The sequence below is a fragment of the Calypte anna genome, chromosome 3 (assembly GCF_003957555.1).
Source record: "Calypte anna isolate BGI_N300 chromosome 3, bCalAnn1_v1.p, whole genome shotgun sequence".
NCBI lineage: Eukaryota > Metazoa > Chordata > Aves > Apodiformes > Trochilidae > Calypte > Calypte anna.
In genome coordinates, this window is record NC_044246.1 from 77,735,523 (window position 1) to 77,763,343 (window position 27,821).

At 34.5% G+C, this 27,821-nt stretch overlaps 1 protein-coding gene across 3 annotated transcripts in view; it reads left to right on the top strand.

Moving 5' to 3' along the window:
* Positions 1-27,821, top strand: part of SENP6 (SUMO specific peptidase 6) — a 74,375-nt gene that overhangs the window by 22,453 nt on the left and 24,101 nt on the right. For 2 of the 3 annotated variants that reach the window (XM_030447076.1, XM_030447074.1), the window contains 10 exons: positions 2,580-2,643; positions 3,249-3,391; positions 8,465-8,566; positions 12,959-12,979; positions 17,829-17,899; positions 18,398-18,543; positions 21,665-22,067; positions 22,975-23,210; positions 25,654-25,824; positions 26,710-26,752. In XM_030447076.1, coding sequence (XP_030302936.1) covers positions 3,366-3,391; positions 8,465-8,566; positions 12,959-12,979; positions 17,829-17,899; positions 18,398-18,543; positions 21,665-22,067; positions 22,975-23,210; positions 25,654-25,824; positions 26,710-26,752 — 1,219 coding nt within the window. In that variant the 5' untranslated portion in view covers positions 2,580-2,643; positions 3,249-3,365. The remainder of the gene's footprint in view (positions 1-2,579; positions 2,644-3,248; positions 3,392-8,464; positions 8,567-12,958; positions 12,980-17,828; positions 17,900-18,397; positions 18,544-21,664; positions 22,068-22,974; positions 23,211-25,653; positions 25,825-26,709; positions 26,753-27,821) is intronic. The other variant, XM_030447075.1, reaches the window with a different exon arrangement.

A 27,821-nucleotide genomic window follows, 5' to 3' on the forward strand; every position in this document is an offset into this window, starting at 1 on the left:
ATGTTCTTGTTCACTGGAGTGCAACCTCAATGGTCAGCTGAGGTTTAAGGTTTGGGTTGCTTGTAGATAATAGTAAATTGTAGTCTATTAAACTGAAGTATCTCACTGGCTGTTGCACATGTTTTAATGATTTAAAATTAAACAAATGGTAAGTAAACAGAAAATTTTATTTTCTTGTTTAATGTCTAAATTTGAATGAATAACTCAACTCCCCTTTGGAAGGAATGCCTTTTATAGAAATCATTGCTTCTAATTTTTTTTCTTTAGTTAAGACTTAATGTCAGAGCTTAATGGACACTTAACTTTCATTTGTTATAAAATTTTAATTAAAGTATAAAAAATGAGGAGTTACTGTTCTAATGTGAAAATACCTCTCCTTGGTTCCCTGGATAAGAGTGACAGAGTGTGGATGCATAGCCTTCTCCCAGCAATACCATTGAGGTTTCATTTCAGTAGTTTTAAAATGTTACTGTTTGGTATTTGAGAGGTAGTGTTGTTTTTTTCAGTCTGTATGAATGACATCTTCTAAGCAAGCAAATAACTATAATCATGTGATCCGTGAGCAGATAGACATCTACTTAGTCACTGTGCATTCTGCTCTCTGAAAAAACATGCTTTGTGGTACAGATGTATATACTTTGCATTCCTTAAAATCTAAAAATATTGGTTCTTTAAAAGCATCAAATTCCCAAATATTTTTCTAGTCATGTCAGATTCTTTTTCAGTATGATTTAAGGATTTTTTCAGTGTTTTTTGTAATTTGTAGTCCCTTACATCTGTTAACCTTCTCACCCTGACAAATACCCTTTGTTGAAATGGTTGCAGTATTGTAGCATCTTGAAGGCCTGAAAGTATAGACACTGTAAAAGGGTATCTTGAAGATGGTAATGATTTTTGTACAAGCTGGAGCTGAAGAAGCAAAATATGTATAGAAATGACCTGGCTAAGTCAACAGAGTAGGTGAATGCCAGACCTGATGGTACCATAGGCTGCTATTTATGTCTGTGCTATGGCGATTTATTTATTCTTTAGGATCAGAAAAATTCTGAAATCCTTAAGCACACTGCCTTGTGATGAAGAGTTGAGAAAGCTTAGTGAGTCTCCCTTGAAAAACTATTCTGTACTGAGAGAGTTAAAAAAATATTACAGTATTTTAAAATTTTAATATACATGGGTGGCCTGTGCAACTATACGCTGTCCTTTTGACACTTAGTATTGGAAATCAGTGATGATTCACTACAGTGTTCATTTTACTGTTAATACACCTGGAGTCATCATGGTCTGTGAACAGAAGGAAAATGCAACAATGCCACTGGCTAAGTATTGACAATTACGTAATTTTTCCCTTATCAAAACCACAGCTACACACAAAATCTCACCTCCTGAATTTTCACAATCTGCAGTTCTCAGCCTATGAGTCCAGATTTTTTTCTTTTATTGTATTTTATTATCTGTATTGCATAAGATGGAGGAATAAACTGTAACATGAACGCAAATCTTGTGTAGGGAAGAAGTTTTTAGAAAATTGAGGTGGAGTACCAAGTGCTTACTTTATGTAGAGCCAAAGTCATTATTGCTATATATTGCAGTCAAGATGTCATAACCCGCAGCTATGAAATGTTTCTGTCTTAACCTGCATTGTTTCTCTTTTGTAGCTGTTCCTTAGAATTCCTGGAATAACTGATTGTATTCCTAAGAAATTTCTGCCTGAATGGTTTTAGTTAAAACCCCCAAAACTAAGAAATTACGAATTGGATGAACGTTCTATGATTTTATTGCAGGATTGATAAGAAGGGTTTATCTGCAGGTTTTGTCTCCTGCAGGCAAAAATGTGTTAGCCTAATGTAGCTGCTATCAGTACAAAATGTATGATTGGGGTTTTAATAAAATACTTAACATTATTTGAGGATAACTACCTGTTACTGGAAAGAGTACATTTTCATGGTATCATGGGATGGGTTTGTTTAGCTTCTTCCCTGTTATTAGAACTGAAATTTACAGACATAGAAATATAAAAGAAACACATTTTGTTGAGCTAATGAGCCAAATAGAACATGCAGTTTTTGGAAGGCAAATTTTGGCAGTAATTGCTGTGGTGTAAGATTTAGTTACATAAAAATTTTTCTCTTAAAGCAACGAGAAGTTTGCAGTTTTAAACCACATATCTGAACATTGATATAGATGACTAAACTAATACTGTGTTTTGCAGGTTAACTTTGTATTTGACTCAATTTATGCATAGGGTTGTGTAGAATCTTTCATATTATTGGTAACAATACCACAACAATGTTGAAGGTTCAATGGTAGTCTCTATTTTGATTTAATAATATAATTTTTATTTTGCTTTTTGTGACATAATTTGATGTATAGTTTGAATTCGGATTCACCTAATATATCTGGATCACTGCATTGTCAACTGTATGTTGCACTTGGTTTGGGGCATATATAAATACAATGTGTTTGTGATACCTTTAAATTTAAAGAAGGAAGAGAAAGAAAGACCTCTTATGCTTATTATGTTTTGCTGGTGCTCTATACTATTACAGTGTATCTACTTTTTCTCTCCCACTCTTGTCTAGTGAGGCAAAACTGCTCAGCATAGATGACAGTGATACCCCTTTCAATCTCAATGAAGAGAGAAAGGTAAGTTCTCTGTTTATCTTATGCTGAAAATCTACCTGTAAAGCTTGCTAGGTTCATAAGCCATGTTGCAGTCATCTGTGCTTTCTTAAGAAAGGAGAGTTTGTGTTTTCTAGCAACATATCCTGAAGGCATTTAGCTGCCCACTCTTAATGTTCTTGTTTTCTGACTCCTATACATCTTGTTGGTTTGTGTAGTATAGAGAATGAGTAACTAGTTTAGATAATCATCATTAATGGGATTATTTTTTTAATAAAAAATATGAATCATTATATCTCATGGTTGCTTACGTCAGATTCCAAGATTTTAATTCATGTATGCATGCGTATATATGTAAAAGGATGCAATACATAGGCAAAACACATGCTTCTTGTGTTTGATGTATGCTAAAATAGCTTACCACTGCAAGATGCTTCATAATACTTTGCAAATATGAATATTTTATTTAGTAAGAAATTCTACTGAGCAAGGGTCTGCACAGGGTATATTTTACGTGAAAACTGGGACAAAAGCCATTTGCAAGTAATATTTGTATAAATATTTTGTAATTTGTTTTTTCTTAACTTATATTTAAGTATTTTTAATACATGTGAACTTTCTTGTTACAGTCACTTCGTTGTCGGCCTGGAGCTGTGGGCACCAGTGGTGATTCTATAAAAACATATGCAAGGCGAGGCAAAGTTGGAAGTTTGAGATTTTTTAAAGGGAACTCAATTGGCCTCAACATGATGGGAAATAGCAAGAAACTGAGGTACATTTAGTTTTATGTTTACTTACCTGCTTGAACAGGGATATTAGTAAATGCTAAATGGCAGTTGTTACTGTCTTTTTCCTTCCAAAATGTTAAATAGCATATTAGTAAAATATCAGAATAATACTAAACTAGAGTTAGAGTATTAACTGGAATAGTAGTTAGAGCATTAACTGGAATACTAGTCAGTGCATTACCAATTTTGCCTGCATGTACTATTTTTCCTTCTATACAGTGCTAGCAACTGGAAGAATATTTCTAGCACTCCCATCAAGAACTTACGTCTTTCCATGTCTGTGAATTGCCAAGGTTAACTCAGGATGCGTTTTCTGTTTTCGTTACTCTAAGATACCATTTGATTTATGAGTCACAGTCTATTCCTTTAAAGGATTCAGCAAACATCTATACGCCTACATGTTTGCTTGAGATTGTTGCTTGCATTTAGAGCTGAAATGAACAGTCATTAAGCATTCAGTTCTGTAGCTGTTTGTTACTCCTATCCCTAGCCTGTATCAGACTGATCTCTTTATTTAGTACATAATAAAAAGTTATATGTTTATGTAAGTTTTTTTGCTAAAATGTACTCAGTTTGGTTACTTTTGCAGGAAGGAAAACTTTGTAAGATAGCTAGCTGTAAATTGGGACAGTCATGGAGTATCTAACCCATATGTAGCTGGGTACGGGGTATCCTTGTCTTTATTCTTGCCTGTTGATCTCCAAGTATTGTTGGTTAGTGGGACCATCTTATCACTTGAGTAAATAAATCCTTGAAGTTTTCTGTGATGTGTGTCCTCTCCTGTCGTTCTGGTCTTTGAGCCTGATGTACAGGGAACAAATCGTACTTGCAGTTGTGGACTACTGGGCCATCAGTTTGACACAGAAGAACAAATATAAGAATTGTACATATTTCAGTCAAAATAATGACTCTCCTTGCATTAAGCTGTAATTGTAACCTGTTTTCACATATATTTATATACCCTGTTGAATTTCAAAACCTAGATGGCCCTTCTCCCACTCCCAAATGTGATATATACTGCTCTTAATTTAGTTTTTCTGCATCTTGTGGATGATCTTAAATTCATGCATGCTTTTAAATTAACAAACAAATGTGCAAAACCCCCAAACCAACCAACCCAGAAATAAAACATGACTACCCACCGAAAACATGAATTTTCAGCTAAAAAAAGGCTACATATGGATGTTTTCTTGTTAGGAGCTACTGCTTTAAGGACCAAATAAACAATTGTTTAGCTTACTAGGTGAATGAAGGATATTATTATCCTGCATTGTTTCTTTTAGTGGCTGTCTTGACAGGGAACAGTGAAACCTACACTGATGAGTGAAATTCAAGTTATTCTTATTAAATGAACATTTCATTGTATGGGACATTTTTTTGGTATATGTTAGAAACAGGAAATACAGGAAATTATAATATACTAGGATATTTTGAATAAGCTTAAGTATTAAGGTTTCAATAATTCAGCTTGTTGGAAGAGTCATGATTTCTAGCTAAATGTTATATTAATGAAGGCAAAAAAGGCATGTAGGCTTACATGAAGGCTTAACCACTATCAGTTTAAAAATTCACCTCTGCCCATGGACTTTTATTGTGTAGGGTTTGTTCATATAACATAAATCAAAATCACTTCCTTCCCAATGTCCAGTGAAACATAAATCACACATAGCATTCTCTACATGTTTCCAAGTTTCTGGCCTGCTTCTCTTCAAATTGGCCAATCCTTATGGAATTGTCCTAGTTACTTGCATTCTTTAGGATTCTGTTTTTTAATATAGAAATAAAGATACAACTTCATCTTAATATAGACTGCTTTGCTCCATTTTGGTAGTGAAGAAGCCCATGCACATTTGTTATATTTGTTGTTTGTTTTGAAAACACCTAATTGTGGTGATTTTTATTGCAAAGTTGAAGTCTCTGTTTTGCACTTTGTCTGCAGAATAGGGACTAAAAACTCTTCATATTGGTAGGGTTTACTTCCAATTAATATTGTTAAAGTACAATATTCCCCAAAATTCAGGGAATGAGTAAGAGAAGGGATATGCCAGGACAGTGTGAAGAAATATTCTCTACATCTCCACATGCATGTATGAAAATTTGAACCAACCAGAAGTTACCATTTGATATCTGGTTAAGCAAATGCACTATCAAACTCTTAATATTTTTTTGCTCTCATTTTGTTGGTTTTTTTGTTTGTTTGTTTAAATCATGAGGTCTTACTTTAAATTGCTTGTCTCTTCACTAGTCTTTAATAAGTTACATCAAAATTTCCTACGTAATTAAATCCATCATATAGTATTTTTATTTATTTTTTAATACTGTGAGTACTTTGAGACTTCTAGAATATTTGTTCTGTCAAGGAACTTCACGAACATTACATCAACCTGGTTTTAATGTTGAATGTTATTTTTATTGCAGCTGCTGAACAAACCCAGATTTCAGTTTGGATGTGCCCATTTTGCAGCTTACTAGAACTTTATGGTTGAATTTTCTGGTGGTTCTGTCTGTACTGAATATGTGCTATTCAAAGAACAGAATTATAGAGCAGATTGTATTTTTTACAGTTGTCCTACTTGGAAGCGTATCTGACGCCATATGATCCATTTAAGTGTGCCATCTAGAACAGTCTGATTTGACTCAAGTCTGATCACCCAGCAGACTGTGATATTCTCTTCAGTTCTCTTCAGTGAACTACTGGAGTTTCTCACTGAGTATGAGGCAGAAAGCAGAAGCACTGCTTAACAGCTTTTTGTGCTGCAAGGGCACAAGACTCAAAGTTTCCCATTCATAATAGTTTAGCAAAGCTCAGGTTTGACAAATAAACTGATTAAACATGGGAGTATGTGGGGTGAGTGTGTTTACTTGCAAGGGGTTGGTGATTTTACGGGATGCTATTTATGAAGTTACTAAACTTCATATTCTAGCAAATACAGTTTTGCCATTTTTTTTGATATTGCTAGGCCTTGTTCTGTTATGATCATGGTTATGTCATGATTAGCCAGATCATAAGTTATCTGACAATCAGCTTGAAACACTCTTTAGGCTTCTAATATTGTTTCCTTATGATGCTTGATGTAAATGTTCCCAAAAGGGTTTTGTATTGCTAAAGTGAGAAAATATTTGAAATGCAAGCTAGCTCACTTCCTTCTTTTGGGGGAATGTAGAGGAAGGATTAGGAAGTGGGTGACGTTTTTTTTGGGAATTCTGCCACTTCGGGTTGGTTCATTGTTCATTGCAGGACCAAATCTTCTGCTGGATAATATTTCTGAGAAATATTTTGAAACAATCAGAATGCTTTTTCACAGCATTTTTTTTAGTGCAATTTAAATTTTCCAAGTAATTTTACAAGCAAAACTTGGGCACGCTGTTTCCGTCATATGAAACAGTTTGCATTATCAACAATACAGTCTGGTAAAAACTACATGTTTTTTTAACATTTCAAATCTACTATTGTGTATCCTGTCACAAAAGCAGGCAGGATAATTGTTAGGGTCTAACAGTATCCAGAGGAGTACTGTGATATTGATACGCTGTAGCTTTATATTAGCTTTGGCTAGAGAGAATATTGGTAAGTCATCTTCAATCCATAATTACTTGTTTTACATACTAATGACATTAAAGTGTCACAAGGCAAATGAAGAAACTAAAGAAATGCTAAAAGTTACTGACTAATCTGATAGCCTTCTATGATGGCATGACTAGCTTAGTAGTGAGGGATAAGCAGTGGTTGTTGTCTACCTTGACTTTAGAAATGCTTTTGACACTGTCTCCTGTAGCATGCTCATAGGTAAGCTTAGGAAGTGTGGGTTAGATGACAGTGAGGTGGGTTGAGAATTGGCTGAATGTCAAAGCCAATGTGTCTTTGTGGCCAAAATGGCCAATGGCATCCTGGGGTGCATTAAGAAGAATGTGGTCAGCAGGTTGAGGGAGGTTGTCTGTTCTGCCCTAGTGAAGCCACAGCAGGAGTATTCTGTCCAGTTCTGGGCTCCCCACATCAAAAAAGGAGCTACTGGAGTCCAGTGGAGGGCTACAAAATTGATTACAAGACTGGAACCCATCTCTCTTATGAGGAAAGGCTGAGAAACCTTGGTCTGTTAAGCATGGAGGACAGAAAACTGAGAGGGGAACTTGCCAGTGCTTTTGAATAGTTAAAAGGGTGGGTGTCAAGAGGATGGGGCCAGACTTCAGTGGTGTCTAGTGACAGGAAAAGAAGCAATTTGAATAAACTGGAATACACGAAGTTTCATCTGAACATGGCAAAATACTTCTTTGAAGATGGTAGAGCACTGGAACAGCACAGAATTTGTGGAATCTTTCCCTGGAGATACTGAAAACTCACCTGGACATGATCCTGTGGAACCTGTTCTGGGTTAACCTGCTTTAGCAGGGGGGTTGGACTAGGTGATTGCTAGAAGTTCATTCCACCCCCCACCATACAGTGATTCTGTGAGCATTATCTCTCTGCAGAGATGTTTGAGCACATGAGAATCCTCCTCTTTTCAAGATTCTATGTGTTGTCTCTGTTACCAGCCATCTTGTATCCATAAGTTTGCTGTAGGGTTTTTTTTTCTATCTTTAGAGTAGCAAGATGAGGGAAATTCCTGGGTGTGCCATTCAGTCTGTTTACACATTATGCCCTTTAAATAATACTAAAGAAGTTAATATTATGCCTTAATAAAATATAAAGATAAAAGTTTAAAGTTAGTGCTAAATTATTATAATTTGTTTTTAAAATATGTCAGTGTTGTTGCACAGCGGTGAGGTTGAGTAAAGGAGAATTGGTTCAGTGTTTTGGATAGTGGTAAAATTTAAATAATCTTTACCTTCTAGAAAAAAAAAAAGAAATTAAATAGTGTGCATTTTTATCTGTTTTATTCTTTCACTGTATGCTTTATATCCGTCGGAGCGTCCTAACAAGCTGTATTATTGATTCAGAAATGCTTTGTAGATTTTTGGTTTTGTATGGCTGTTACTATAAAAGCACAATAGTTGTTAGCTAAGACAATTTACAAATGTACCAGAGTCTTTTCTTAAACCATTTTTCTGTATGTTTGCAGTGAAAGTGCTCAGAATATGTCTTGTCCTGTAACTGTGGTACACGGTAGACGTTTTCACCATGCGCATGCACAGACAGCAGTAGTAAAAACAGCAGCCCAAAGGTAAGGCTACATTTGTTTCTCCCCATGTTCCCAGTTTTAAAAGTGTTTTCTGGTTTTCTGATTCATTTCTGGACAATGATTTTCCATATGCTATGAAGTTATTAAGGAAACATAGTAATTACATGGGGCATTCATCATCATGAGGTTTGCTCTTAATTACTGAAGTTTCATAGAATTTACTCTTCAGGATTTATTATTACAGATCTGTTGATAAGATGGAGTCTGTAAAGACAGCATAAATCGTATAAACTGGAACATCTCACAGAAGCAAGATTTTGCTTTTATATAAATAGTTGTTAGAATTAGATGACTGGAAACTGGAGATTCTTCTTTAGCTATGCTGAATTACTCTTCATTGTTTTGAAAACTTAAAACTACATCAGTTCTATAAATTGCAGAAGCTTTTTTAGATATTTTTGTTTTCCTCTATTTCATCCTACTTTACTCCCTTTGATTTGCTGTCTTCAGAAAAACAAACCCCCGTGTACTAATGGGAATGAATGATGCGATCAAAACATGTATTAGATTAATCTGGTGCTAAAGAAACAGACTGAAAAATGGATTTTGCAGTCTTGTCCCTGAGGACCTAAACTGTAGTTGCTCTTTCTTCTATTTCAAACTTTACTATCATCTGTAAATAGAAAATAGCATGGTTGTTTCCTTCCCCTTTGTAACAGTGGATGCAGCAGAGGAAATTTCCCTTTTCTTTACATTTCTTCCCATCATTGCAAGACAGGGCTGACAAAGGAAAGGTTGGCAGAACTTTTCTCACAAATTAGACTTAACATTAATCATTGACTTAGCCTGTGATTTAGGCTGAAGCATCTGTGCTCTTTTCTTCTTCATGTAATCCTTTCTAAAACATTTTTGTTCATTTAGGGAAGAATGGAGCATGTCTAAGTGTTCATGACTTCACGTTTCACTTTTTTTTTTCTTTTCTTTTTCTTTTTTTTTTTTTTTTTTTTTTTGTAATTCTAAGGGATAAAATCTTGATCTGCCGTAGTAATTAAAATGATATGAAGTAAGGAAGATCATGCAAGACTGCTCTTTCTTGGACCTCTTAATGGTGACCTTAATAATATTACTGTACTTGATTAAGCTTTATTGTAAGATGATTCTTTTGAAATAGCCAGGCAGTGTGGAGTCATCTGTAGTTAAGTGCCATAGGTGGCTTCAACATGTAAGAAAGTCTGTTTCAGAGATTGTTAATTGAGGGGATGTTACTTGCCTGCTTGCCTTTCTCACCTATGGGACTTGCTTCTTTATAAACTTACAGTGTAATGTGGAAAAAAAAATAGCATCTTCATATGCATGACACACAGAAAGAAAACTAATGCATATATACGCACGGTGAATATTGCATGAAGAATTGTGTAGTAGTCATCTTGAATGTTTCTAAATATGTTTCCTCTTGGATTTGTTATTTTAGTTCTTTTACTTCACAACCAGACAATTGACTCTTACAGTAAAAATATTTTAGAGTTTCAAAGGCAGGAAGTAATCATAACAATTCCAAGCAATATTTTGCTATTGGAGGATTTCATAGAATCATAGAATTGGCTGGGTTAGCATGATCTAATTGAGGGTGACCTTTGCAGAGGAACTGTGCAAGGGATATTCAATTTCACTATCTTTTTCTAATTGACTCAATTGACTACTTTTTAAAGCTTCTAAATCTGTTTCTGAGCTAGAGGATTAAAAATGATTAGAACATGACCTCCTGTCGTACTTCTTTTTTAATTAACAAAGAAGGAGGAGCTTAAGGCAATTTGATATGGAAAATGGATGTTTATAAATGAGAAGACAATTGTTAGAAAAAAAAAGAAAACTGGACTATTTAAAACTGTTCACAGGACAGAATTCCAGTGCAAATAAAGTGGGTAATTTTTTTGCTTTTTGGGAATTTTTGTGTCTTTTTTTGCTAGTTTTTACTGACACTAGACAATACTTGAGTTTAATAGTAAATTCTGTTGGTGTCTCCTTAGGAAGGAGTATATGCAGCAAATGTGGGTGGCATACCCAGAGTAAAATTCTAGGTATACATCCAGACAGAGGAAAACTGGTAGCACAGAATTTGAGTTTTAAGCTGTTGGGTTTTTTCCCTATACTAATTTACAGGCAACACAAGCTTGTGTTGTTTTACATTGTTTGCATTTTATGGAATTGTTTTATGCTATAGTGATCAGTAACAACATAAGGCAAATATTTCTAATCAACCTAACATACTGTTCTTCAATCTGCAGTGGATTATTGAAAGGATAACCAAAAATAAAAACATGATTAAATGAGTTCTGAGCAGATTAAGTCTCTGGCACTGACATTACAGATTCTGTTATTTACACTGGGTTCTTTGAGTGGGAATGGTGTCACATGGGGCAAGCTAATTATGAAACTTGGTTGTAATCTCTATCAAGCTGAATTTGGAACTTGCAATGTGTACTGTATTTCTTTTTCTTTCTCCAACTTTTTGTGCATGCATGTTAAGTTAAATTCTGGCTCAATATCTGTTGCACTCAGATCAAAAATATGCTTCCAGTACAATGCAATTTGGCATTTCAAAGCAATATTTTGAGAAATATTATTAATGTTGTTTTCCAGTGAAATCTGGGGATTAAATTTTTTCACTTCTGATACAACAGACTTTCAGATACAATTCAGCCTGGAGTTATAGTTGATTCCTAACTATTTAGCTTCATTTATTGGATATACATAATTCTGTCTTATGCTGTTGAATGTTCTGTAGGACTTGGCATTGTAATAGCATGTATGTAAAGCACATCCAACAATTCTTATGCATGAGCTGCATGAGGCAATTTGTAGGAACATTGCTTTGGAGATCTCGCTGGGATTCTTATTTCTTCCTGAGATGTAGAAGTGAGAATTCTTTTAAATGTCTTATATTAGTATGGGAATTAAAAATAAGCAAGTGAGGCATCTAGTGTAATTATAGTGTACAGTATCAGGCATTCTAGAATTTTATTTTCTCCCTTTAAGTTTCCTTAACATTAAAATTTACAATTATAATTCTTAACAGCTGGACTCTTTACAGCACATGTGAACAGTTAACCCAAGTTACATATTAACTGTGCCAAGGATACAAAGATACTGGGTATGACTCCATACAGATGTGGTTTGGATCTGACTAGATTTATAAACTCTGATGAGAGCCACAGTGTTTATTGTTCATGAAGGCTAGCTCCAGTTGGCAGTAATTTTTTCCCACTTTCATGCAACATTGACTCATTACCCTCTCCCCAGTCTAAGCTGCAGTGGCCACATTCAGTTTTCAGTTCCTTCTACTGCCTTCCCAGAATCCAGAGCACTGTGGAGGTTGACAATGTTTATACTGCACTTTTGTAGGATTATCAGGATTACCTTCTTACCTGCTTTGCTTTCAGTCCTGCTGTTCCTCTGAGGAACAGAGTTTGCTGAATTTTTGTGAGTGTTCTGATAGTGAAGAGGAAAGGAGAATGAGGTTATATTACTGTGTAATATTATTACTCAGTTTATTTTGACTGAAGTAAAACTGGGAAGAATTTGAATTTGTTCTGTTTTAGCATAGTGTCAGTGGTATGGATATATGACAAAAGTTTGTTAGACTTTTGGTATTTGGGAGGAACAGACATAAATTAAACCATTTACAGCATTCTATATTGCAAGTTTTGAAAAGGCAGGAGAAATAAAGATAGTGATTTCAGGTTGTCTTTATGCTGTGCTTATTTAAATGTATTTTTATGTCAGTCTTGGTGTATGAAGGACCCATGTTGTGAGCACCAGCTGCATTTGTTGATATTAAAGGAGACACTTACTTAACTAGTGGCTGTAATTCTTAAATATTTCTGGAGATCTTTTTAGCCAAAACCTCAGGAGGTGGCTGGTTGCTTCTCTTTTTCCTGCTCTGTCCACTAGCTGGTACCATTTTGTCTCCTAAATATTTAAGCCATGCTTTCTGTTTTTTGTTTTCTCCTCAGTTTAAACACTTAACTTGTTTTCAACTATTAAAAATGTATTTATCTTCTGTCGCATGGCTATCAGAGATGGAAATGAAGCTTGATCTGAATTCATGTATTAGGGTTCTGTCATTTCAGGTTCTATATTGCAGTGAATTAAGTGAGATGATCAGGCTGAGTTCAGAATTAATCAAATTTTACACATTGAAAAAAAAACAAGACAATGTTGTATTTACACCACTGACTGCCGCTGTCTGTAAAGTAACATTTGTTTGTACATTTATAATTACTGTTACAGAAAATAATTCTCATCTGAAAACTAGTCCAGTGACTGGGAGAGGCAATGAAACAGTTATAGTTTATATTGCATAAATTTAATTTAGTATGCAACACATGTGGGGCTTTGCATCTTATGTTTTTTTTTCTTTTTTCATATTTTAAGCAATCTGGATCGAAAGGAAAGGTAAGCTTACTGTTGATGAAATGAGCATGGTAATAAGCATTAAGAAAATTAACTGAATGAGTGCTTTATCAGTGCTTCTTAAAGAATATTCAATCTAGTCAATCCTATCTGCTCATATCTGAGGGAGGGTTGCTTGTTTTATTTCTGATTTTGTGTTTCACTCATGCCTTTTTACCAAAAACGATCTTTACATCCAGCTCTACATAACATGCTAATAATGTGAACTTTGGGTACATTTCCACTGGAAATTTATCTATCTATTTATCCATTGTGCAAATAGATATGTTAACATTTTCTCTGGAGTTAAGAATTCACTGCTAATACTTTTTGTAGAGCAGCATACTTTGTGTAATAGAAAAATACCTGCTTCAAGACTATTATAGAGCTTTAACTCTCTCATCTCAGCTTGGTTTTAAAAGCATTAAAGGTTTTCATTGCATTACTCTGTACATTCTGTTCATAAAGTGTATATGTTAAAGCAATTAACAGAAAATGCATAGCAAAACCAGCCACATCATAAAGTTCATTTTTCTCTCATTTTGCGTCTGTTTGTTGTTAATATTGTGTTAATATTTAATACTGTTGTTATTATATTAGCAATATGAAATACCATACATTTTTTCTTTATAGCTTAAATTTAGATGTTAATGCAAATATTTTCTTGATAGTAATGGATTTTTTGAGTTCTTGTAAATATCCTGTCTCTTTATGTTTTTTGGCAATATACACTTGATATCAAGTTGAATTGCTTAAGCAGTATATATAACATTTAACCAATGATAATATGAATAAGAAAATTCTAGTGCAGATCTTTTGTTTGCAAATTCAAGATTTTCTAGATTTATGTCAAATTCAGTAGTAAAAACAAACTCATCTGTGTATTTCCTTTTGTTAATTGTTAAAAAAACCCAAAACAAACCCACCAAGATGTACTTGCCAGTTAGATTTGGCCCTTTAAAAAGTGGTTTATCATCCTCTTGCTGCCTGGGCTTTGAGTTCACATATACTTTCTTTGTGTTGCATTTATTAGTAAACCATTAAGCTATTAATGTTTTAAATGTGGTACTGTATGTCACAGGAGGACTAGAGTTGAGTTGCATGTTGATGAGCTTAATTTTCCCTTGAGGACTGCTGCTTCTTCATAACCTACTACTAGTGGATAGCTTCTTTTTTCCTTCCATGCTTTTTGCTGCTGTCCTGGCCGAGGCAGATGATTTAGGCAGGAACTGCTAAATGGAGTTCTAATCATTAATCATTAAGTGCAGCTTCAACTCCTGACTTTCTGGGCTTCCTGGGGCTACCTGACTGGTGTACGAAAAACCTAGCTGCCTATGCTGCTGCTTCTCTCTTTCAGCCTGTGACTTTTGTACTCTGCTTTTCCTATAAAATACACTAAAGTTAAGTCTTACCTCTGCAGCTTGGTTCTTCCTGTCTTGCATGCTTTGCTCTGTTTTTGTGTAATGATGGAGAAACCAACAGCTTACCTGCAGTAGTATACTTTCCAGTAGCAGTATACAGAGGCAAGGGGAGAAAAGACTGAATAAAAAGAGCCTCTGAAAGAGGCAGGCTGTGCATTGAACAGCTCTGTGTGAGCCTACACCTCAGCAAAGTTAGGAGCTGATGCAGCCAGGCACATAGGTGGTATTTCTGGTGTGACTCATACCAGATTCTGGGTAGTTTTGAAAGCTCTAATCTAAGATAGCACTATATGCAGAATTCCCAGATCAAGGTGTTTCTTTAGGTTTATTCCATTCTAGCATACACAGAAATTGTCCTTGTCTTGCTCTTCCCCCTCCCCTCCCCTCACCCCCCTCCTCATTTTTTTTTTTCCCAGAGAAGAAATTTTAATATGATAATTACACTTTGGCTGGGGAATGACACAGAGTCTGTCTACCAGCCCAAGGTGAAGATCGTGAAGTCCAATTTCAAAATAATTCATCAAAAGAAATGGCAGTAATTTTGAATGTGTGATGAAAATACTAAATCAGTTACATCATTCAATCTGAATAAAACACATTTAGTGAAAAATGCTGTACCATTTAGATGTTAAGGTGTGTCAGTGTTTTTGTCTTTTGCAGGAAGAGCCAGTTATTTCTTGGTCTTCAAATCTGTTTTTCTGTTTGATGCTTTACTACTTCTTACTTTTGGCAAATACTGTTCTACCTCCCTTGTACTTAAAGTTATTGGAATTCAAATGGCCTATAATGGATGAGATTAATAAGATGTCTAATGTTATCTAAATCTGAGCTAAGCATGGAACCTTGTTCTTCAAGCGAAATCTATATCTCATAAGAAATACTTGTAGGAAACAACAAGAAAAGAATTTTTAGTATTTGGCAGAATGGCAGGAACAGCAATCAATATTTTTTTTTCCTTTTAGACACAGGATGTAGATAGTCTCCCATTTGAAGGGGAATAAATAAGGTGTCAAACGGCTAAACAGACCAAGATGCAAAACAATTAAGTTTACGTTAGGATTTAATAGCAAGGCTTCTGTTTTGAAGCACTTAGGTTCTTTTAATTCCTACAAGCATTTTTTTTCTTTCCTTTGTCCTTTTAAAAATAAGTGCCATGTTAGATTTAAAACACCCCACTCCATTCTAATTCTGCACTGTACTGCTCAGTGTACTACTTTACTGAGGAAAGTATCAATGCATCTGCAGATGTTCACATGTCAATAAACATCATGCTAAGTGAAGAGGCTTAATTCTGTCATCTGGAAAACCTTTAGGGTGCTGGGCTCTGCCTTTTTATTTGTGTGTAGGTTTTTCATGATAGGAAACGAGCAGAAGGTGCTTCAAGCTGCTGCCCTGTTGTGAGAGGGCTGTTACTGTCTCCAGGGAAGATTTTAATGGATGAAATCTACAACTATATTGGTGTTTAAAATTGTTGTAACTTTAAAAAACACTGTTGTGCTTTTCTAACTCAAAGCAACTTCAAATCTGACCTTGAGCTGTTAACCAAGTAAAACTGCTGAGAAGTCTAAGTTGGCCTGGAGCGTTTTTTTGTAATTTATGTTTGGCTGTTACTGGTTCATTGTGAGCATATGATAAAAGTCTTACATTCTGGGAGAAGAAACATACTCATTTTATGCTGCCCCTTGTGTGTTCTTGCAAGTGTTTGGCCATTTAAAAAAATATCAATATGAGTTTCAGCTGGTAACAAAAAATTCAGATGAGGGTAAATAATGCTACTGTATTCTGAATTGCTGTGAAAAAAATATCTAGCAAAATATGGTCTTGATTTAATAATCCTTGAAAGGAAAATCTATGTTGCATGTTAAAAATTAAATAAAACCTTTTATGATTTTTGGAAGAAAAATAATAACTTATAAATGTTTAGAGATCTTGAACTGTCAAACTGAGTTTTAAAAGAAACTTTAATACACTTAAGATATTCTGGATTTGGTTCAGTTTTTGTGTGTGCAGGCAGTAAACCCGCTTTCTTTTTGGAGGGAGATTGTTTCACATTTTTTGACACAATGGATAGCAAATGAACAACTTAATCTGTCATCTGTGATGTGCTTATGGGCATTCAGTGTAATGTACTATATTTTATGGTGCAATCCAGCCATGCTTATTTTTCAGTCTTCTGCCTGGGTTTTCCTTCCTGCTGCAGCCCTTCAACACAATAAAACCTGTTTGTGTGTTTCCTAGGGGGCTGATACATTTAGTGGGGCAGATTTGGTAAAAACTATCTACAAAGGGCATTGTAGGTTAATTTTGCCCCAAGTATGTTAGTAAATGATAAAGCATGGCAAAACCCTGAGAAATATTACATAGAAATGCAGCAAGTTTAAATGTTTTATAATTTTATTGGATTGATTGCATTTATTCATTGGAAAATTGGATTTTCTGAAAGAAAAGACAAACTTATCCTTTGTGCCAAAGTCTGCTCCAGCCATAGCTAAATTTTTGCCAGGTGGATCCTCAATATTTATCTGTTAGTTTGAGCCTACAGCTGTTTTCTCTGTGTTTTTGCTGTTTGCCCTATAATCAGAGCTAGCAGTGCACTGCTTAACTTACTAGTAAAAAGCTTCTGCTGAAATTGTGGGCAAGGCTTCCTGTGTTTCACAGGTGTGCCATCTTCTGGGAGGAACAATAATGTACAGCTGCAGAGAAGGGTATGACATCTAAGAGAGAATTGCCACAAACAGTAACTGAGATACAGTGAGCTTCAGCCATCAGTTTGGTGGGAGCACTGTTGGACACACTTACATGTAAACTAAAAATATCTTTCAGGAGATTTAAAAAAAAAACACATCTTACTGTCATGCTTTAATTTGCACAAAGTATATTATGCAGATGTTATTAACAGAACTGTTATTATCCACTAACTTGTCTGTATTTTTAAAACAAATATATAGAATCTATGTGTGTCTTGTCATTTTTTACTTTTTGGTCACACCAATTTTTGACATCAGATCTTTTTCCTGTTTTGCATGTTCTCTCTATTTATTTTAAGTTGTGGAACGTGTGGAATTCACTGTAATATTAAAATAATAGTTGTTTCTATTTTTTGATTTTAAAAGTATCTGTTTTGTTCTCTGTGAATGAGGAGAAGGAGATGCAGGCTTCAGTCTCTGAAGACTTAGGTGAAAGTGAGAAATTCCTGAATTATTGATTGCTGTCAAAGGGGATTTAGATCAGAAAAACTTCTAAGAACTTTACTGTAGCTGCTCCTAGCATTTTGGTAATATTTTTTTAAGTGTACAAATAGCATGTAATAGGAGAAGTTATTTATTTGTAGCTTTCAGATACAGTTCTGGTTTATTTTTTTACATATAATTGTGGCTAAATTCGAATGGTGTTTGTCCAAAGAACAACTGTATATCTAAATTATTTTCCAGAAAAGAATATCCTCCTCAGCTTCAGAAAGTAGAAGCAGACCACATTAGGTTACCACGGTCTCAAGGAGTTGGTAAGTTATGTTGAGAGTTCTCATTTCATTAAGGCAGAATAGTGGTTTTTTTTAAATACATGCTTTGAATGGTGTGTTGCCAAACTTTGTGTAGCCTTTAGTTACAGATATCCATGTCTATCCTTTTACTGTTATTCTGTATTTATGCACATTTTTACATGAAGGGAAGATTTTTCCCTTTTTTGACAGATTTCTGCAACCTGTTCAGTTGTATTATAATTAGTTTTAAATTAGGCTTCCATTATTTTAAGAACAACTGAAATTTGAAAAAAAAATTAGAATTACAGAATTATTGGGACAGATCTCTGGAAGTCATCTAGTCTAAGACCCCAGCTTGTTCCTGAATTGACAAGGAGCTCCTGTAGCAACGTTTGTATGTGCAAAATTTCACATGGTAAATAATACTCTAAGAAGTATATTCAGGTCCTGAAATAGTGATAGAAGAGTCAGCACTGCCCCATAGCTCACCCAAATATGCTCTTACATTTTTGCTCCTAGATAGTATAATGGAAAACACAGAAGAGTCAGAATCTGAATCAGAATCTGAAATTAAAAGAAAGGTGCAACAGAAACGTCACTGCAATTCTTATCAATCTGACTTGTCACTTTCTTCTGCTACAAAGAAATGCTTAACCCAGTTAAAGGTAGGTTAGATTTTAAAACATGTACGTTTTTATTTAACTTTAAAGTTGATGCATATTTTAAAAACAGTTGTAAAATAAGTTGATGTTCTAAAATAGCTTAGAGTTAGGAGGAACGTTACATAATGAAATTTTTTAAAATTCTGGTAAGAGATATTTAACTATTGATATTGATACTAGCTATGGAATGTTTATTTTCTGATTTGAACAAAAAGATTCTGCACTTGAAAGCAAAAAAAACAGTGTTTTAATTGATTGGCTGATTAATAAACCAGAACCTGATGATTTTGGTTTGCTGTCTATGAATCAGAGAAGCAATATTTTACTCTTTGGCAGAATTGTTTTTTTAAATGTCGTGATTTTCTGTTCTCATTATAACAATAAAGATGGGGATACTGCCAAGATGCGAGTATGTCTGTAAAAGTTACTCTCTTTCTAACTAGTGCTGGTGTCCAAATAGCACTCTTTGCACTAGATACAGCCAACCAGGATTTTTGTCTGGAACTTTCCTAAATATCATATTTTCTAAATATCATATTTTGGAAATTCTTGTAAGGCCTCTCATATTTCTTATCTTCCAGGCTTACTACGGAACATTCATAATGCCCACTTAAAGGTCACACTATATGACTATCAAAGCAAAACTTCCTGTGATGAGATCTTTATTTAAAAAAAAAATTTAAACAGTTAATTAATAGATATAATCAGGTTGTATTTGCTCATGTATATTAGAAAGTCAGTCAGACTGTGCTTCTTTATTACAATGAAATAGTTGATACTGCTATTGCACATTTCCATTATATGTTTAGTTAATTAAGATGATGTTACTCAGGAAGGTTTTTACATGTGTTATCTATACACATGTGAACCATAAAAGCTAAGTAATGAAGTAGCAAAGCAGTTAAAAACAAACCGAAAGACATTACAGTTCTGTGGGTTTTGTTTTAATCATTACAGTGATAATATTGTTTAAAGAGGTAAAATATTCCTTGCTTATGTCCTGTCAGGTAAGAGACAAAAGCAGGCAACAGTCTTCTTGATTGAAATGGTTGTTGAAGAAAACAATTTTAAATAAATAGAATCTTGTCACTGCCTTAGTAAAACAATTTTCAGTCTGAAGACCTAACAAATGGCATCGTTTAACACACATAGCTTCTTCCCTACAAATTCCATGGATTAGCATGAGAGGAAACAGAGTAGCCTTGTGATTTGTAGCTGGACTGTGATCTGTGTAGGCCATTTGCAGTAACTTAGCAGTTACTAGAAGGCTCTAGAAGACTGTGTACTTTTAGAAGCAAGGTGTGTTTTTTCAATATATTCTTTACATTACAAAGCTATAATTCTGTGCCAGAACTATTTCCTGCATTGTATACAGATGGAAGAGAGGGCTGGGGCTGCGTTTAGAAGCACCAGCAGCTTGGTGCCTGTGAGCCAGACTGCATGTAGCAGACCACATTGCTAAAACAAGCTGTTCTCTGTCTCCCTGATAAAAAAGCAGCAGTCTTGATTATGCTGTTCCAGAGATATGATTTCATTTCCAAAGAAAGATGGCAATTGTAAACATTATTTAATAATTATATCTTGTACTTTTTTTCATGCATATCATAGAAATCTGTAAACTTGAGAACATGAGCAGTCATGAATGGACAAGAGTTACTGTTTCTCAGAAGAGCTGAGTACCTGTAGTGAAATTGTCAAACAATAAGCTTAAAAAAAGTGAAACCTCCATGTTTTTCACATGGTATATTATGAGATTTCAAAAAGTGATTGATAAAATATATGAGGCTTCATCATCATGAAACAGGTTGATTTAAATTCAGCTGTTAATTCAGGGCTTGTCTAAATTGCTGTGTTTTACAGCAAATTAGGAGGATGTATCTTTACGCTGTTGTGCTCCCAACTATCTGTCACTGGCCACTGGCCAGAGTACAGCACAGGGCTAGATGAACCTTTCCTTCTGATTCTGTGAGACTGTATAGTTTATTATACACTCTCTGGAAATAGAACAGATCTTGCTGCAATTGAATGTGTATTTGTTATAAAGCTTGGAAAATGGTGGCAGTAAATCCTTTCCTAATGCACCAAGGCCACTATGAGGACTGCTCTGTTGTTAGGCAGACACCTGGGCTGAACCCAACAAAGAATTTGCCTAAAATGCTCACTACTGACACATCTGCTTTATCCATCTGGGGTGAAGGAGTGGCATAAGGAGATGTGGAGGAAACAAATTATATTCAGTATTTTGCAGTACAGTGGTTATGTCATTTGAGCTCAGTGCTCCAGGAGACAATAACAGACAATTGGAGATGAATAAATTTCAGTTCTGGGGGGTGTCCCATATTCAACTCAGTTACACATGTAGTAGCTTATGTGTTAGTATTGAATCCCTTAGACTTAGAAGTCCAAGTTCTGAACTTGTGATACATAATTGAGTACATGAACATGTGGGAGAAACAGAACATATCTCTGTCTTTACTGTGATAGGATATATTTTCCCTTGTAGACCCTGCTTTCCTCTTGACAGTCCAGGGAATTCCTTTTCCTCAAGTCCTGTTTTCTTCTGAGACAGTGGACTCTGGAGCAGTGTTTTTCCTTTTTCTTTTTTGTTTCTCTTTTTTTGTTCGTGTGTTAGAAGATATCTTGGGAGATCAGATAAAACTTCACGACTTAGGAGGCTGCTTCTAATCCTTTCTGGCATTGCACTGTGGATCCTTATATATACTTTATATTCATCCAGTAAAACTATGTTTCACAGAAATGATATAACTGTACCTTCTTGCTCGTGGATATAGATATATATATATATACATATATATATATATATATATGAAGAGTGTGCAACATTTATGTATGGAAAGAAAAAATGCAAGAAGAAAAATCTGAATTGTCCAAGAGTAATAACATCTAAAAAATTGCCACAAATAACATTTGTTCCTCTTAGAACATTTTTCATTTTCTAAATTGAAAAAAAAATCAAACTGTCTTTGAACGTTTGCGTTCTCTGCTTACGGTAATTGCTAATACAATGTTAGCAATATTCATTCTGAACAAAAATTTAATGCTAGATTTAGAAAGGTAATCTTTGTACTTGCACATTTACTGATTTTGTGTGTATCCTCTCTAGCTTTTGGAACAAATTGATTATTCTACTGATTGCCCAAATTGTGGGCGGGGAAATGAAAATCAGACCAAATGTCGACATTGTGAAACTGCTTCTCTAAAGGATTTGCAAAGAGTCTCCAGACAAACTGTGACTTTAAGTGAATCTCTGGGACCTTTATCACGTTCTCCAATAAATCAGAATTCAACAGGGCAAAAATCTTCAGGTACAGGGTTCAACACAAAGAAGTTTTATGGTTCTGCTGTTGGGAAAGGTCCAACGGATATTCTACTGAGTAGTGAAGTTGTAGGACATTCTATGTTAAGACAGAATGGAAAAGTTGGTCTTCTAACTGGGGCGAAAAATCCTAAAATAACAGGAAGCTTAAGACAGAGGAGTACGAGACCATCTGAACTAAACGATCCAAGTAAGTACCTTTTTATGAATATAGCCATAAACTGGAAACCCAATGTATTTCATAATGAAGGAACAATCCTTGCAGGTTTACATTACTGATTTTGTGTGGAATTTTTTTGTGGGGGTGTTCTCAGGGAAGAGGGACAGACCTTTTTATTATTTTCTTTTCATATAGTGTGGTATTCTCTGACAGAGAGAAACATTAGGGAAAACATTAGTTAATAAATAATTTAAAAATTATTATATATTATAAATTATTAATTAATAAAATGTTATTTAATGCATTTATTTTGTTTAAAGACATTCACTGTATAATTTTTAAAAAGCACTCTTAGCAAAATTCCATCATTCATTCTCTCAAAGGGAGTTTGATTTTTATTTTATATTTCTTCCTTCTTTCCTTTCGAGCTATGCATGGGAACACTATGCAGGTTTCCCCATTTATTTAAATTTAATAATTTGTAAAATGTTAATTTTTGTGCTTTCTTCACATAAACTTTGATTTATAAGCAGGAAGGACTGGAATTTCAGAAAGGCTATTTCTGGTTTCATGCTTATTTTACTAGACAGAATTGTCCTACTGATTTGAACAATTTGAGTCACAGTTTCTCATCAGTTTTTCTTGTGTTATTCACTGTCAGGTCTTGATTAAATCAAGAAATGTATGGCTTCATCCACTGGAAGCATATTAATAATAAACCTCTTCTGTATAGGTAGTTGTGAGAAATAAAAAATCAGGGAGAGAGCAACTTTGAGCAGATTCCAGATATTAATAAGAGCATAATAAATAATGATAAATATGAACTTGTTTTTGACACTGCAGGACAGTTAACTAAACTACTTTTAAGCTATTTCTTGAAAAGAAATTTGTGTTACAGAAAAATGTAGTGGTTGAGAATTTAATATTTTTTGTTTAGTTGTTTTGTCTAGTGATGATGATGATGAGGAGGAGGATAGTAGCAGCACTAGGAGAATGGAAAGCATTTCACCACGTCCTGCAGATTCAGCCCGCTCCTCCCCAGCTCCTTCTACAGGAAAGGTGGAAGCAGCATTAAAGGAAAACAGTTGTGGAATAGAACAGAGAATAGGTAGTATAACAACAGATACAGAAATTGCAGTCACACTACCAAGAAAAGCAAGAATGAAAGATCAGGTACTTTTTAATGCTTTATTTAAAGAAAACAAAAAACCAATCACAACTGGAAAATGTAAAGGCTTGTCTTGCATTGTCAGAAGCTGATTATATTTGATTGCTTTTCTTATTTAGCAGCTCATCGAGTAGAAACCCTGCTTACATAATACTGGAAAGATAACAAAATGTGTTTATTTTTTACAAGCATTCATAATTATTTGAATTAAGCGTTTAACATAGTTTCTTCTGTGTTGAATGTTTACTCTTTGAGACTGACCAGGGTATCTCTCTGAAGATACTTAGTTTTCAGAAGAATGTTTATACCTGCTTTTGCCTGGTAAGGCTTTGGACATTTGAAGTTAAACATTAAAAATTTCACAGGCAACAGTAGTGGCCAGTAAAGTAAAATACTTGAACAACTGTCCCGATTAATAGCACTTATTTTTGGATTTTGTGTTGGGAATTCTGTTCTTCAGTTGAGTGCCATGAATAAACAAATACAAAAAATGCACCATGAGTGCTGTCAAAAGAGACCCCTATCATGGTGTTTTAAAAACGTAACAGTCTCAGTAGTGACCCATTAAGAAGAATACATTCTCAGTGGCAACTGATGTCTAATTAATAATGCTGATTAAAACTGTTCTTGGACCACTTGTCCAGTTTCACTATTGTGAGTTTGGCTCAACAAGAGTCTGTGATCACATTTCCATTTCCAGTCCCAAATCCTTTGTTTTTCTGAGTTGGAACACTAAAGGAATGATGCCAACACCTTCATTCTGTGTTGAAATTCAGAAGCCAACATCGTAGTCCTGTATTCAATGAAATAATGGATTATAAAATATGGTGTATAATTAGTCACCATTATCAAGGTAAACCTGTGAACCTGTAACCTACAAAAAGGCTGTGAGGTTAAAAGCCTGGATGATAAAAGACCTTTGAAGTTCAGCTATTCTGGCATTATGTGCCAGAATAATTGAAAGCATTACGCTCTAAACACACTGGTGTCCCAAGACTTCTGAAACTCCCCAGTGTTTTAATTTGTGTAACAGTGTGTTCCTGTTCACTACTATTTAAGAACCATCTGTAACATTGGAAATTTATTGTATATTTTAGACAAAAGTAGAAAAGAGCTTGCTTTTGAAAAGAAGGCAGACTTTTTTTTCTTGTGAAATTTAAAAAAAACAAGAAATTGATTTGTTGAAACAACCAAGAATTGAAGGTATCGCAGTATTTTGTAAGATATGGTAGAAGAAGCTTTAAGAATTTTTTTCGTTTGTTTTCCTCTCAGACTAATCATCAGTTCTTTACTGAAGAAGCTACTTGAATATAGCACCACCGTAATGTTTACTGTCTTACTTCTTAAAGCTTTTAATAATATTTATCTAGTCCAGCAGACAAAAATGAAAAGATGTCTTGAACGGGAGTCCTAGGTCAACATTTTAATTACAGGGATATAGAATCTCTGCCTTCACTGTATTTAAATGAAGCATCCAAAAATATTTTTTCAATTATGGCCAAGATAGATTACTTGATATTTAATATCAATAGAAATATTGAATCCCTTAGTATGTTTTTCCATGGAAGTGTAACTGTATTTTGTCACCCAAAAGAATGTGCATTAATGGACAGTTTGGTATTGAAAGAATATCAATACCAAAGAAAAGAGTAGCGTACAGAAAATCTTTCAACAAAGTAAAGCTATATAAGCATGATAACAAATAAATATATTTATCTGACAGCTGTCAGCCAGCTTTCTGTCATTGTTTTAGGTTTTATTTCTGCTGGTAAACAGAGACTTCATTGACGTTACAGCTTCGTTCAGCATCTAGAGAATTTCTTGAGTTGGAGCCAAATTCCACATGGCCTTCTTTCATTGTTTAGTCTTCAGACCCCGGAATCTGTCCTAAAAACATCTTAACAGTTCTGTTAGAGTTTCTTTAAGGAATTTTTATTTGGCTTATTTCTTTATATTTTTTGGAGTCTACTCCTGCTAATGTGGTGATGCACTGTACTTTATGAATAAAGTTGGTGTTTTCAGACATAAAAAATCCTGAAAAATAAAGCCATACTTTGGTGATTTTACAGAGTTAGCGTTTTTGTATAAATAAGCAAATAAAATATATTAAAAATACTCTGGCTTTGCTGGGCTGCACAGCGCTTCAAAATGATGAAAACTTAATTGTCTTTGGCAATTTAGATGCTTTATTTTTGATTTGGAAATGTTAACAAAATGTTTGCAAGTGTTAGCTTACTTTTTTTTTCTATGATGTAGCAATATGATCATCTTCAGGTGTTAGAGAAAGTGGGAAATGTCTGCCTTCTGTAAATTGCTGGGTTGGATGCTGTAGTAAGTTAACCTATTGACAAGCAGAAAAGTAGCTGAAAATTTAGTCACTAGTTTTCAGTATTGTTTTAGCAATAAATCATAGAGAGACATTCTGAAACCTTGAAAATTACTTTTCAGTTTGGGAACATTGTGTCTAACACTCCAATAAAACGTCGCAAAGTTATTTCTCAAGAGATTGTAACTGAGGCTGTACCTCTGACTTATCAAAATTCCTGTGAAAGTGTCATTCTCAACTGCCGAAGTATACGAATAGGAACGCTACGAAGAATGGTAGTGGAACCTGTGATTGTAAGTAAATGTGTTATTTGACAAATCTCCTTGAAGTTTTTGATGGACCTTGTTAGTTTCATTCTTGTACAACAGAGTATTTTGCCTTTGTGTGTGGAATAGTAACTTTGTCTCTAATTTTGAAGGCTGTGATTTCCAAAGAATCTGGAAGTGCTATTACATACTAATGCATACCATGTATTTCTGGTGTTTAGTAGAAACATCATGCCTACAGAATCCTTTAAAACCCTGTTTACTTGGTTGGGGATGTGCCTTGACCTTATGAATTAGCATACATCTGTTAAGAACATTGAAAGCAATAATTACCAAAACTGTATATTAATAGGTGGAAGGAGCAAATATGCTTGCAAGGGAATAATTTTACTTCTATGATAAAACGTTGTGGGGTTTTTTGTAAACCTTATAAGTTACATGGAGAATTTCAAGGACACACTGAATTTAGTTGTATGCAGTATGCCAGATAAAATACATCTTCCTGGGATGACCACATGAATAGCAGAGGTATTACTTGTTCTTTCCACATCTCTGCAAAAGCCTATTGTTTGTTTTGCTTAGATACTGATACTATTAGATGATATTCTCTTTTGAAGTGTTTTGGTTTTTTCCTCCCTATAATTTCTGGTACTTTTCTGAGTATTTTAAAAGAGTACTTAGGAAAGATTGTAAGTTTCAACAGTCAATATGACTGAAAGAGACTCTGAATGATAAAAAATATACTTGTTTCCTTGAATTGTGCTAAAATGTACACTTTAAAAAAATTACATTTTTATTTTAAAGTTTTCATTACTCAAGTAGTTGAAATATGTTTACTAACAGTTGAAAGGTATTAAGTAAATTTTAATTTGAAGAAAAAATGAAATCTTATTATTACTTTGTCTTCCACAGTTTTGCCTGGATTATATCAAAATACGCCTAGAAAGTCAAGACGGTGAGTGTATCTGTCATTTTAGGCTAGTACTCAATATATATATTTTGAATGATGTAACTTTTTCTAAGGAATTAACAGGTAGAATTATAATAAAATTGTGATTCTGGTTTTGTTTTGTATGTGATAAATTATACTGGGTGCCTGTTGTCAGATAAGAGGGGAAAAAATTGAGAATATAAAGTTGATCTGAACTGCCTGCTGAAACTTTTTTTAGTTTCTTTAAACCAAAATGATTTTACATTATCTCTACCTTTTACTGACAGAAAGAAAATTCACAGATATCAGGAATGAGCACTTAGGTGTATGTGCACAACTGTGTTCTAGTTCTTCCCTTTCATCCTAGATAAAAATCTGTATATATTAATTTCTTTGATGATTACCAAAGGTTGTCTTGAAAATTATTAACAAAAATAATAGACAAGAATAATATCCTGTAAAACATGTTACATCTGACACTTCTAGTTCTTTTATTTCAGATACAAAAGTAGAGAGTACAAACCACACAGGAGTCTTAGACCTTTCCTGTCTAGGTCTCCCTTTAAAATTTTTTTTCTTCTCCAGCCTATAGGGCTTTAATGGTTGGGGTTATTGTTACTGTGATATGCCCTCCAGAAGTGGGAAATTAGGTGACATATGTTCAGGAAAGTGTGTGCATTTACGAAGGAGAACACTGAAGTATTACCATAGAGACTGCAGTATTACAGCCCAGTCTTGGAAAGCTGTTTTGTCATTTATTTTAAACACAGTGGGGAGAGGATTCTAGGAGTCATCTATAAACATTCATTTCATTACTAGCTTCATTTTCTCCTATGTAAGTCCCTACAGAAATGAAGAATCAGTGGAAGAAAATGGACTTCTTTGATCCATGTATCATAGTTGTGCTGCTTTTTTCCTGATAAGATGACAAGCTACTGTTTTGAGCAGTAAATTATGCCCTGCCAGCTTGAAGGAACCATCTTGCTGCTGCAGCCTTATTCAGAGCTGAGCTGCTTCTTCCCCACCTAGTGGGACAGGGATATTGGAACTTCAGAAGGAAGGGAGAGTTGCTTTCCTCTGCAGAGGCAGTCTC